The sequence below is a fragment of the Sparus aurata genome, chromosome 10, assembly GCF_900880675.1.
Source record: "Sparus aurata chromosome 10, fSpaAur1.1, whole genome shotgun sequence".
Lineage (NCBI taxonomy): Eukaryota > Metazoa > Chordata > Actinopteri > Spariformes > Sparidae > Sparus > Sparus aurata.
The window spans coordinates 23,009,870-23,022,695 of NC_044196.1; the positions used below are offsets into that span (position 1 = coordinate 23,009,870).

At 41.2% G+C, this 12,826-nt stretch overlaps 2 protein-coding genes across 2 annotated transcripts in view; one reads left to right on the forward strand and one right to left on the reverse strand.

Annotated features, from left to right (window-relative positions):
• Positions 1 to 556: 556 nt before the first annotated feature.
• On the forward strand, positions 557 to 8,605 carry hacd4 (3-hydroxyacyl-CoA dehydratase 4). Its single transcript, XM_030431117.1, has 7 exons — positions 557 to 834; positions 1,466 to 1,572; positions 2,089 to 2,216; positions 2,356 to 2,465; positions 4,457 to 4,563; positions 5,259 to 5,390; positions 7,224 to 8,605. Exons 1-7 carry the CDS (start codon positions 773 to 775, stop codon positions 7,301 to 7,303), a joined length of 726 nt encoding a protein of 241 aa, XP_030286977.1. The 5' UTR covers positions 557 to 772; the 3' UTR covers positions 7,304 to 8,605.
• focad (focadhesin) overlaps positions 7,942 to 12,826 on the reverse strand; it is a 54,299-nt gene continuing 49,414 nt past the window's right edge. Inside the window, exons 40-44 of the mRNA XM_030431116.1 lie at positions 12,156 to 12,333; positions 11,780 to 11,877; positions 9,976 to 10,227; positions 9,748 to 9,823; positions 7,942 to 8,213 (exon numbers count right to left, since the gene is read on the reverse strand). Coding sequence (XP_030286976.1) covers positions 8,140 to 8,213; positions 9,748 to 9,823; positions 9,976 to 10,227; positions 11,780 to 11,877; positions 12,156 to 12,333 — 678 coding nt within the window. The 3' untranslated portion in view covers positions 7,942 to 8,139. The remainder of the gene's footprint in view (positions 8,214 to 9,747; positions 9,824 to 9,975; positions 10,228 to 11,779; positions 11,878 to 12,155; positions 12,334 to 12,826) is intronic.

The window sequence follows — 12,826 nt, forward strand, 5'->3', positions numbered from 1 at the left end:
GGTTTGGAGATGAATGAGAGAGCGTTGTTGCCTTGCTATTCTCATGGGATTTGCTGACAAAATGTAGAATATCATCATCCTCATCATCTTCAATTTCCTTGAGGGAACCTCCCAAAAGGATGAATAACGTTGTCTTAAGTTTAAACATACCATACTGTTTTCTTTCTAGATTTAACAAGTGAATTGGTGTCTCTAATGTTGATAAGATTTCAAAGCTGTTTTGTGTGGAAATGTATAGCTTATACAGTATGTAATGTGTGCTGTTGTTTTCTATAGTACAACAGTAGTATGTCAATAACTAACCCTTCACTCCTTCACCCACTTCACTTTCAGTGCAAGGTTATGAGACGGTGGTGTGGTATTCAGCTCAGGGGATCCAGAAGTGTTTCACTCGTTCCTACTGCCAATTCTAATACCATAGACATGTTTTCTGTGTGTGTGTGTGTGTGTGTGTGTGTGGCTCAGTGTTCTCCTGCTGCTCCTCTCTCTCCCGAGTCTGTGTCTATAGTTTTTCAGTTCAGGGGGCTGGGACTATCTGACGTCACATTCACACATGGAATGTCCACTTCCTACTCGCTGCACAGTAAGAAGTGTAAGAATCAGCCTGAGGAAGCAGAAGGAAACTCTCATATTGCTTCATTTTTCTCTGCCTCCACTTGTGAAGGACGATGAAGTAAGAGGCGTGTTTTTCCGTTTACTGGGAGAAAAACTGCTTCAAGGAGCCACAAACTGCACCTGGAAAAATGATTCTCCTCAAAGTCTGACAGGGATTATGAGCAGCTCCTTTTTTTTACCTGCAACACAAGGACCAGAAGGAGACTTCATGGGGAGAATGTGAGTGAGTGTTGTGGGAATCGAGCAGCGGTGTTCTCGCCGTGGGAGGAATGTTCTGTATCTGCAGGGCGTGTTGAGGAATGTCAGGCTGATCACAGACAGAGCTTCTATTACTGTCAACTTTCTAAGATTAACTCCTGTAAAGAGGGATTAGTTCTTATTTTTGAAGGTTTTATATCCAGCATGAGCCCACAGATCATACACAAAGAGTTCAAAACTACCTGGGGAGGATTTTTCTGTCTGCAGTCAGCCATTCCATTCTTCTATCATTGCTGATGCCATTTTCAATGAAGGGTTATTTTCATCTGTGTTAGGGAAGATTAAGGAAATCTTTACCATAACCTTTATTATACATTTTTTGCTGATTAAACTTTAACGACACCTTGTTGTTTGGCACTTAAGAATGGATTTGACACAGCTGCTCCGGTGTTATTAGCGGCGCTGGCTCAGGCATACGTGAGCTGACCAATTAGAGCAGACTGGGCGAGTCTTCAAGAGACAGGAGCTAAGATAGAGGGTGAATACAGAGCTGCAGCACTGGACAAGATGAGAAAACAATTGTGTTTTTTTTTAACATTAAAGCATGTAAACCTGTTCTAGTACTAACCAAATTAATTTTTTTCTCTTACAGGCTCAGCTTCAGGCTCGCCTATATTTTCTCTTACAACCTGTTCCAGTTCTGTGGACACACGTGGATATTAGCCAATAGCATAGCCAGGTTCCTCACATTTGGTCGAGGTAAGATTTACCAACGCGGAACATTCAGCATAAGACTCAAGCAACTCAGACTGAACAGCCCAGCGGATGACACACGGATTCATATGTACAATACAAGAAGCTTTTTAAGATCGGTATGAGAAAGAAGCCCATTTAAAGGAACACTTCACCCAAAAAATAAAATTTAGTCACTGTTGTGGTCTGTCTGGAGACTTGGATTACTGCATATGGAGCCAGCAGTTTTCTTTTTTTTAATATTGTTGTTTATTCTGTTTTGAATAAAGTCCCCAGCTACTTAAGTTGTTTAGGAGGATGCTGCAACGTTGTTTTGCTGTAAAGCTCCAGAAATGGTTTGTGGACTGTGAAACTCCCCCCGACTTTCCATCTGCATGTGCAGAGGTGATGATGATGGGATATTCATTTTAGGTTGAACTGTTCCTTTAAATAATGATTGATTTTAGCTCAGTAGGACAGGATCACGAGTCTCTACCAGTTGGCACAAGTTAGTGTGATAAAATATGATTTTTCACTTTGCAGATGCCTTAGCAGACACATTTTACTCCGTTGGCTTTGTGATGAGTCTGTGCCAGCTGCTTTCCATCTTGGAGCTCTTCCACATCGCAGACAGGATTGAGAAAGCCAGACTCCTTCCTCGCTTCATCCAAGTGTGTATCACAGCTCCACCTCTTACTGGAATTCAATCATTAATCATGTGGATCTTATAAAATGTAATAAATATGTAATCAAGAGCTCTTTAGCCGTGCGAGGGGCTCGGTGGATAGTGCATGATCTCTGTTCTTTCAGGTTCTGGAGAAGAACCTGCTGCTGATCATGATCATCATGCTGGAGGAGATCCAGAGTAAACCAGTCGTGTGTGCTCAGTTCTTCTTGTGGAACATAATGGACCTCCTACGGTATTTCACCAATATTAAATGTATACTGTATGGTTTGTTATTGCCTCACTGGCAGTGGGGCCAGTCGGGGTCTCTATTATCTGTTAGTTTGGTCTAATCCTGACAGTTAGGGTAACTGCTGTGAATATTCACGACCCTCAGGTGATAAATCTTCGGAGTTCAGACTTCCTAGCTGCCCCCATCAGATTAAAGATATAACAGGCAACATTTCCTCGTTAAAATGTCCTAAAATCGACTAGATCTTTCTTACGGACCCCGACCGATGTATCAATTGGCTGATATCATCGGCCGATGTGTCCATATTGGTACTCCTGTTGCGGGTACGGGCTGATATGAACAACTCTTCTTGTTCGAGATAATGCAGAAAAACAAACTGTCCTGCCCCCCTCACAACATCAAGTGTTTTGATGATCACATTTAAGGGATCATTGGTATAAACATGTTGTCGAGTCGTGCACTTACATTATTCCAAATGTTTCAAACAATGTTCAAACCAGAGAAATCTGAAGTTTTACTCAAGGTGACTGGTCACTATAACCTCAAGGAGAGAGTCAGAGTGAGGGAGGAAGTCGGAGAAGGAGACTAAATGTCACTAAACATAAAGTGAATAAAAATTAATACATGACCCTAAATCAAGTAGATATATCTTCGTCAGTGGTGGATTAACATTGACAACACGTCCCATGATCCCTTGCTGCTTATACTGCACTCCATTGTACTTAAGCGGGATGCAGCAGGCCCAGCATTCTCTGACACATTTATCTTATATCACTTCTTAATTAATGTAGCTTTAATAACGTTGTAATGGCTCAAGTCAGCTGATTTGTGCTTGATAGAAGTGTTGTCTCCTCTCACTCCTCCTGTCTCTTGTTAGTCGACTGACGTAGTTGCTTGCCATACAAACATTCTATTGCTGCGGGCGTCTATGTTTTTCTCAAGCAGAAGTAGTAGGGCGTATTTAGACTTAATGCATTTTGTTGGAATACCGACTTGGATCCATTGACTTGTGATATGCACTGGACTGCAGGGTTCCTCTTTTGTTTTGCTTGACGGACCCTTAGGGGCATTTTTGGATTTGTGTTATTTCATTGTGTTACCCTCGGTTCCAATGCATAAATCCTCTATAGTGTAGCCTCTAGGAATGGCTGGACTAAGTGAAACTGTTAGTGGTACCCAGATCCTAAACTTGCTGTAGGGCCTCTATCATCCCCCATAAAATTCAAAATTATTTGGGAAAATCCCCCAAGTGAAGTCAATATACAGTAAAATACAGCAGTCAAGTAGCTAAAACAAGATTTTTATCTCCTTTGGAAAGCAACGGGTTGAAACTAATAATTATGGTATCCTAAGAACTGTGTCGTTAATAATTGATCTAAATAGTAGAGGTCGAGTGCCCAGTTGAGATCTTACTGTGTCTTACTTACTGTTGAAACTGGACTGAGTGTCGGTGTGGAAGAAGAGAAGTGCTGTTCAACTAAGAAAGAAAATGAGTTCCACTTTGTTCTCCGTTGCTCTTTGTACTGTAAACTGAGCAAACAAGCATATTTTCAAAGAATATAATATTTTATGATGTGGTAATGTATTTATTTTTGGCCGCTTTAATATGTATTACAGGAACATATATAGGTTTTGTAATATGGTGTCTTGTTATACCATGTGAGATGAGCGTGTAATGAAGCGATGGAGTAGTGAATTGCCTGCTGTTCTTCAGTAAGTGGATGATCAGCTCATGTTGACTATAAATACAGCGGCAGGTGTACAGAGAGCTGCAGCAGGATCATGGATCACGGTGAACAACATTGAGTGTAGAAGAATAGTCTTTTCTCCAAGCTCCAGAGAGGTCTGCCCAGCGTGATGGCGATCATGGCGATGGCTCACTATGGGATGGCTCTGGCCAAATCAACTTTCAGTTATTGAGTCATACTGTGTCATTTTGCCCTCAGTCGGAAACCCCATCAAACATTTTTGATGTGTGCCGTGTGTGATGACAGGTACCCGCATGAGCTGCTGTGTCTCTTGGACAAACCCTCCATCGCCATGCTGTGGACTCGCTACACACTCTGGATCCCCATATACATCCTGTCAGTGGCCACTGAAGGTGACTGAATTGTTCCATCAACTTCCTTGTATTTATGAAAACCGACCAAATGGCTACACGGGCCTCAGACTGCATCTCACTACATTTAGGATTCTAAACAATATGTTATTAGTTCTATACGTTATATTGTAGCTTATCCGACACTGCTGAGCAGTATGAACTACTTCAAAGTGACAAAGACACAAAGGAAGTCGTGTTGGCTTACAGGAAATTAGTTGGCAAAGCAGAAGAGATGATAAAATGTCAGGAAGTGTGTAAAGAAAGTACATCCGGCCTCTGCCGAGTGTGTGAGGCTCAACACAAGTCCACTGCAAACAATCACACGCTGCAGGCGGCTGAGAAGCTCTGGTCCATCAGCGACACACCACACCAGCGTGTGTTCCTTCAAAACAACACATGTAGTGTGTCTTTATTTGACTGCTTTAGACAGCTTCTTAACAGGTGTGCTGTAATAAGCATACTGTGTTCAGTGTGAACAAAGGGAAAGGGACAGTACACCCAAAAACAATATCCCTCTTACCTGAAGTGCTATTTATCATCTAGATTGTTTTGGTGTCAGTTGAGAGTTTGCGGCAGAGTCCTGTCGATGTGATAAATAGCACTAAAGGTAATCTTGTAGTGACCCTTCCCTTTAAAGGAATAGTTCGGCGTCTCCCATGTGTTCCTGCGTGACTGTTTGTGTCCTTCTTCCTCAGGCGTCACTATATACCAGGCGCTGCCTTATGTTGAGCCAACAGCAGCGAACTCCAAACCGTTGAATTCAACAGTGTCGGCACACGTGCACCTACCCGTCCTCCTGATGCTCTACCTGCCTTTTCTTGCTCTGGGTAAGACGAGTGAGCCAGCGTTCAACCTGAAACACCTTCAGCTCTGTGTCAGAACAATGAAGGGGACTGTACTGTAAAGGGGCCAGACAGTTTAAAAGGCTTTTCACGCCACAAAACACTATGCAAAGGTTTACATCAGTGATGGATCGTGGATTTTCTTGGAAACACTCATGCAAAAAACTTCAATTGAATTCACAAGACCTTATAAAAATCCTAAAGCTGTATTCTGAATACATTTTTGAAGTTTGGCCCTCGGAACTAAATTTCAGCCTTTTTGTGATATTTGTATGTGTATTCTAAACCCCAGCAACTGCTTAATTTTCACTGGGTTAGCTGTGGCATCCGTATTGAGCTGAGGAACTAAGATTAATGTTTTGTCTGAAGAGAACAAGATCATTTGCATATCCAACAAACCAAACCTTAACAAGCTGCAACTCATAAATTTCCTAACCCCAATGAAAACAGGCTCAACAGGTATCAGACAGCTGGAAACTTTAAAGGTGCTTAATGTTAGATTGAGATTTGACTTGTGGTCACAGTCCAGCACAAAACATGTTAGCACAAAACAAACCATTCGTGTCAGCCACACTTCCCCTCGCACCCCATTTGTCCGCCCTCTCCACCTCCACCTTTCAGTAGCACAGGGGACAGAATTAAGTTAACCTTTAGGGACCATGTATGTCTAGTGGCGATGTAACATGTACATTACGCAAGCAAGAGGATGAACATCTTTGCTATTATTTGTTTCAGTTACTAGTAGAATTGGAAAGGAGAGGCAAGCGCAGGCAGGCCATGAGCAAAGGCACATCATATGGGTGTGTTCAGATTTATGCCACTTTTGGGGGAAAACACTCATTTGCATTAAAATGCAAAGTCTGCATTTTTCCTGCCAACTTGGGCTCCTCATGGAGTGTTGACAGTTAGGTAGACCTGTTTTTCATGCAAATGCAGGCTTGATTCTGGTGTTTTACCCCCAAAAATGGTGCAAATAATAACAGAGCAAGAGAGAGAGAGAGAGAGTGTGATCACTCTCTGCTCAGTACATCTTCTCTCCTCTACACCTTAACATAGGCAACAGTTGTTTCCTGACTTCTGCGATGGCTGAATGTAAACACACTACAAATGTGTATCTATGAAATAATCCCACCGATGATGAAAAGTTTAAAAAGGTACAGCTTTTGCACACCTTAAGGTCAACAGGTGTGTAGGAGAAGACTGAAGGCCACAAAATCAGGAAAAGGACTCCCACAAACTTTTTTAAATTGCTTAAAAATACAACTCGGAAATTGAGATAATCCTTCTTGGATAAGTGTTTTAGCAAAGATGTGGATTTTTACTTATGAAAGATTGGTCTTTGGAGTAATAAAAGATTGTTATTGATTTGATTTCTGTAAACATTTAAAAACATGTCGTAAATAATCCTCAGGGTTTTTTATGATGCCAACGTTAAATTTCAAACCAATCCAGTAAACACAAGACGTTGTTGAGGTTTAAAACACACATACAATCATAAAAATAATTACCTTGAGATCTGAGCGCCAAATGTCAAAAATTTATTTGGAGTACAGATATAGGATATCAGAAGGTCCCATCAATTTAACATAAGTATGAACATTGATTTTTTTTCAAGAAAATCCATGTCATGAACTGGCCAGCCAGAGGTGAACTGGTATGGGATGGCCCACTTTTAGTTTTTGTTTGTAAACTGCCTTACACCTGCAGCAAGTATTTTGTTTTGCGGCTAAATGTATACCTCATAATGAACTGACAAATACATACTGATTACTATACTTAATTAATAATACTGAAAAAACACTGGTGCTGTCTTTTCAGGGGCCTCTCTGACAGTGTGGCAACTGCTGAAGGAGAGACGACACCACCTGGAGAAATGGAAGAAGATGAAAAGGAAATAATACCTCAGGTCGCCTCTGGTTTAAAGGGACAATTCAACCCACAATGAAATATATATATATATTCCCGCTTACCTGGAGTGCTATTATTCCACTCACATTGTTTTGGTGTGAGCTGAGAGTTTTGTTAGATATCAGCTGTAGAGAGGTATGTTTTCTCTCCAACATAGTGGAACTAAACCTGGTTACATTTTTTGTATCACTGCCCATAAGCTTACATCTACTTATGGACAGGAGGCTAGCTAGCTAGGCAAGCTAACATTACAGCTAAGCTGAGGTGCGCACCATTAATGTTTACATCTTGTGCTGTCAAAAATCACGAGTCGGTCCATGAGTAGATGCACACTTCCATGGTGATATGGTTTCTACAATGCTGTTGAGTTTGTCACATGCATTTTTTGCGGCATTTTATAAACACAGTACCATCTCAGCCACCTATATAAGAGAGAATGCAGATATCATGGTCAGATATTTCTAAAAGCTCACACCAAAACAATCTAAACAGATGAATGGCACTAAAGGTGTAAAGAAAGAATATGTATGTTTAATTTTGAGGGGAGTTTGAGGTCATCAAGCCATGTCATCATTAATATCTATATCAGAAGACCTTGAGCTCACAGTCCACAAAATGAAATTCAAACTGATTAAACATTTGCTTTATTTGATGAACTTTGAATAGGTATACATTGTTCTGAGCACATTCCTCCAGGCATTCTCATATGCGAGTGAAGCAGAGCTACAAAGGCAAAGTGCAGTTTGTCTACAAGTCCATGATGCTGCAGTGAGTCCCAGCTGTGTCCACACATGCTATTGTAACAGTGTGGTGTAGCTCCCGACGGCTACCATCCGTAAGCTCTGGTCCACACAGCTTTCTTCTTGAACTCAGCAGAGGACTTCAGGGCCAGCAGGGCAGCTGAAACGAAGATATGCGAGGACAATCAGATAATCCATCAAACAAGGAATGTTCATTTTGAGCAAACGTGTGTAAACGTGTGCTCTCAGTGTAAGAGGAAAGACGGGATGTGCGTTTCCAGTTTACCAATACCAACAGTGTTTCCTCCTCATTGAAGTTTTTCTTTAAAACTGCACTACTGGCACCAACTGGCTGGACCGCTGTTGAATTAGGTCCGTCACTTTGAAAGGGTGAATATTTTTAAAAATCTATTATTTGACATCATGTGTTTTTAATGACATCACTTTGTAGAAATCTGTTATTTTGTATATTGACTGTGGTTCCATTTGTAAAACCAAATAAAACGGAAAACATCTCAGTTCTCTGTGTTATGAGAACTGGATAAGACTGGACTGGACTTCTTGTTGTTTTTGGCCAGAGCCAAATCTTTTTAAGTTACCCAGTAAAGCCTACAGAAACAAAGTAATATTTTGTCATCGACCAGCTAACCGCGAGACCCAAACGGAACCTCCCGTCTTACACATACGATCACTGAGCTGCTTCCAGTGAGAAGACACCCAGCAGAGCTATTCGACCGAACCACACATGATCTCAGGGGCAACAATGCCCAGAGTTGAACATCCAGTTCTTTGGTTCTGACCGAGTTCTCAACTCTGGACCAGCCTTCACATCTAAAAGTAGGCTGAACTCAAACTGCTCATGACTTGGTTGATGTCAAAATTATACAACAATAATAATAATAATAATAATAATAATAATAATAATAATAATAATAATAATAAACTTATGTCAGTAATTCCCCTTTTCACATCTTCATTCAGTATTAGTTACCAGAATCCGTACTAAACAGATCTTTTCCTCATTCCATTTACTATCGTCATTTTGATCGCTTGTATACGGCAAGTCATTTGTGTTAGTATTTATTCAGTTAATAAACATTCTCATTTAGACCCAGTCGTGGTTCTGTTTATTCTTTTGAAGTGGAGAACGGAGATCAGTGCATTTTCACATCTTACTCTGTGAACTGAGGATTTATTTTAAAATTTTCAACCAAACCAGAGGCAACTGTCGAAAGACAAACCAAGACCGTTTTGGTGAGCATTATTTAGTTTATGTCCAGTTGGACTGAAGTGTGTGTTACGATGAGTAAACAAGGCAATTGAGCTCGTCTTAGTTCAGTAAAAGACAATGAAAAATAGAAAAAAGAAAAAAAGGGGTAAAAACATTTCCTTTTTGTCTTCAAAGTTTACTTTGTTGACTTACTAGACTTAGTTGCTGGCATACATCTCCCAGCTGAAACTATGGGGGCTATCAGACTATCACCTCTTGTGGTACAAAGTGGTATTAGGAGACAGGACAGACTGTTATGTCTTTCCCGTCACATTCTTGTCACATCTGACACATTTCTTTCTTGATGTTGTAAATTAGCCAAAGTTTAAACATATATAACAGCAACATGATACTTCCTTATCCTCTTCATAGAGGTGAAATAAAGAACTCAGTAGTGTGTGTTATATTCATGTTGTGTTCTGACCTTTGGCTGTGCTGATGGTCGTGGCTGACAGGCACTGTTCAGGACCTTCTGTGATGCTGAGAAGCCAGTCTATGAACTGACACACACACACACACACACACACACACACACACACACACACACACACACACACACACACACACACAGAGGTTTTCAGTATCTTGTTCAGCTCTAAAAACCTGAACCATTGCTTTTCAAATTAAAAGAGTTGACATCCAACACACTTACCTTGTGTGTCTGGCTGCTCCAGGGCTCTTTGTTCAGAAGCAGAGCCAGGCTGTTGGACATTCCCAGCAGGCACTGCGGCAGGGTGTGTTCAGTGAGTGACTCCTCACCGTAAAGACTGTGTTGTATTGCTTCGGGCTTTGAGTCGGGCTGCCACGGGGACCACTGAGCCCTAATGCCAAGAAGGAGGGGCATGAAGTGGTCACCCCAGGAAACTACAGCAGCAGCAAAAACCTGAAACAGGAAATCTGTGGCCTGCAGAAAAATAAAATAAATCTACATTCAGCTAGTCAGAATATAAAATACTATCTGTAGTGAGTGAGTCTGACCAGGTTTCAAGAGCACATTTCCATGGCCTGCTGTTCATCCATACATCTGGTGCAAGGCAGTATCTCACTAAACAATATCTCTGGTTCTGCTGCATGTTTTAGATCCTTTATTTTAGACAGTCCACTATGAGTCCACTATGAGTCCAACAATGTTAACAGAGTGATGCTAAATTGGTGGTGTTCCATTTTTAAAGACATCATCGTCAGACAATGTGACTAACAATGAGTGTGATGGAATACCAAGCAGGAAACAACTAACTTTTGGGTTTCATTGGAAACATTTGGGCTAAGTACACATCTCAACAAAATATATAACAATAGCCTAGTCATTTTTAGATATGTCAGTGCTGTATCATAGGCAACTGGATGTCAGTTTTCAGTTTCTTGAAGATGTTTCACCTCTCATCCAAGAAGCTTCTTGTGTTCTAATTAACTGGAGAGGAGATGGCTAGCTTTTAAACTATGTCTGGGAGGACACATTTGAGCTCTGAGTTTCAGAGTCGTTAGGGACATTGGGTTGCTGAGCCAACTGGCCTTCATGTGGGTTGCTAGGGCTAGGTGAGCTCAGGTGTGAACGGTTGTTAAGCTGTCTGGGGGGGAAACTCAGTACTGCATTGTAGGTGGGTTATAAGTAATGTTGTAGGCCACCTCCTCTGTTTAAAGACGGTCGTTCCAGTTTGACATAGTTGGATTCTTTTACTCCTCCTTCAAACCACCTGTCTTCTCTGGCCAAGATGTCTACATTGCTGTCCTCGAGGGGAAAGATTTTTCTCCTTCAAATGTAAGTGGACAGCAGAGTCTTCAAGTGGCCCCTAACAACTCTGAAACTCAGAGCTCACACATGTCCTAAACAACTCTGTAAGGACACTCCCACACAGAGTTTAGAAGCCTGCAAACTCCCCTCCAGTTGGTTAGAACTGAAGAAGCCTCTTGGATGACAGGTGAAATGTCTTCAAGAAACTAACACACATCCAGTTGCCTACGATACAGCACTTAGAATTACCATGACCTGGATGACTGAAAACATTCATACATTCAACAACCTTTGTGACAGTTTGTGTTTCTTAAACCAAAGCAAATCACTGTTGTTGTTTTAAGTTATTATTTCAGTTATCTAGAGTGACAGAAATGACTTACAAAGCAGAAAAAACCCAAAAGACCCTAATAAAAGAACACCGTTGTTTAACAAAGACAACCCATTTTAATAATTTGTACAAGACCTTTTGATGTTCAATTTACCTTTAGGTAAGATCAACTAAAATGTGAAGCCTCTTTTAACTTATATTAGTAGACACATTCAACAAGACTGGAGCTGCATTCCAATCCGCCTCAGGAATGACAGTAATTCCTGAGGAGCCCTTAACTCTCGCCTACATGCTGAAACACAGGGCTGTAAACACAGGCTCTGTCATCTGTGACATGACAGTGTCTGTTTAAAAAGACACACTGCAGTTTTCCAGAACTGCTCAGAAACATACCAGTTTGGTGTCTCCACATATGACAGGAGTTGCCCCATAGGCAACATTTCGGATGTGGCCCATCAGCTCCAGGAGCCACTCCATCCGTTTGGAAACGCCTGTAACAAGAGCAAACCGACTGAGGACTGGAGGACTACAACATACATGTATTGAAGAGAATGTACCGTGTTGCCATTAAATCAATCATTAAAACCATTTTGTGTGGAATTTAAAAATCTCGACTAGTGATCTCATCCCCCCTATTTATGCATTGGAAAACCTAATGTGTAGTATTGCACAGTATTTATTTATAACTTGAAATATTTTCACATATGCTTTGTCACTTTCTATATGATGTGAATGCAAAAAGAGAAGTTTGAGTAATTTCTGGGATAACCTGTGTTGGAGCTGGTGGCCAGGCGACACTGGTAAAATGTCTGCAGGAGGATCCAGCCAACTCTTTGGCTTGGCCAACCACGAAGCACACCAGCAATGATATCATTAAGACCCAGGAGAGGAACTCTGCCCTGGGAGGTCAAGTAAGCCAGGATGAAGCAGGCCTTCTCCATCCCAGCCTAAACAGGACACAGTACAGATCTTGGTTCACCACCGTTTCCACTTTCATTTACAAATACTGAATGTTCAACAGTATTTTTATACCTCTAATAGGGCTGCCCGATATATTGAATTTTCATTGTCATCGTGATATGAACATGTGCAATAAACACATCGCAAAAGACTGTCTGTCACGCAATGAATAAGAAAAATCATTTTGTTTACATGCACCATGCATGCACCTTGAGCATGCCAACATTTAGCCTATCAGATGGAGCCCTGGATTCAAGGGCCAATCAGATGAAGCCCCAGCTAGCCGTTAGCTACCCTGACAAAATTAATCGGCATCAGTTCGGTGGTGATTGCCAGGTTATGATGGCTGAGGGAGGAGAGGAAAGTGATGAAAATGTGGTCGACAAAGACCTTGTGGTGAAGAGAAACAGCACTTCTGCTATATGGACTTATTTGGATTCAGGAGAGACGATGACTTATAAAAACAGGTACTGTGTAAAA

What these genes read in the sequence shown, in the direction of transcription:
- hacd4 (XM_030431117.1), top strand. Translation starts at nt 773, where the DNA reads ATGAGCAGCTCCTTTTTTTTACCTGCAACACAAGGACCAGAAGGAGAC. An exon ending in TCCTTCCTCGCTTCATCCAA is followed by an intron (nt 2,217 to 2,355) that starts GTGTGTATCACA and finishes CTGTTCTTTCAG; the next exon opens with GTTCTGGAGAAGAACCTGCT. An exon ending in AACATAATGGACCTCCTACG is followed by an intron (nt 2,466 to 4,456) that starts GTATTTCACCAA and finishes GTGTGATGACAG; the next exon opens with GTACCCGCATGAGCTGCTGT.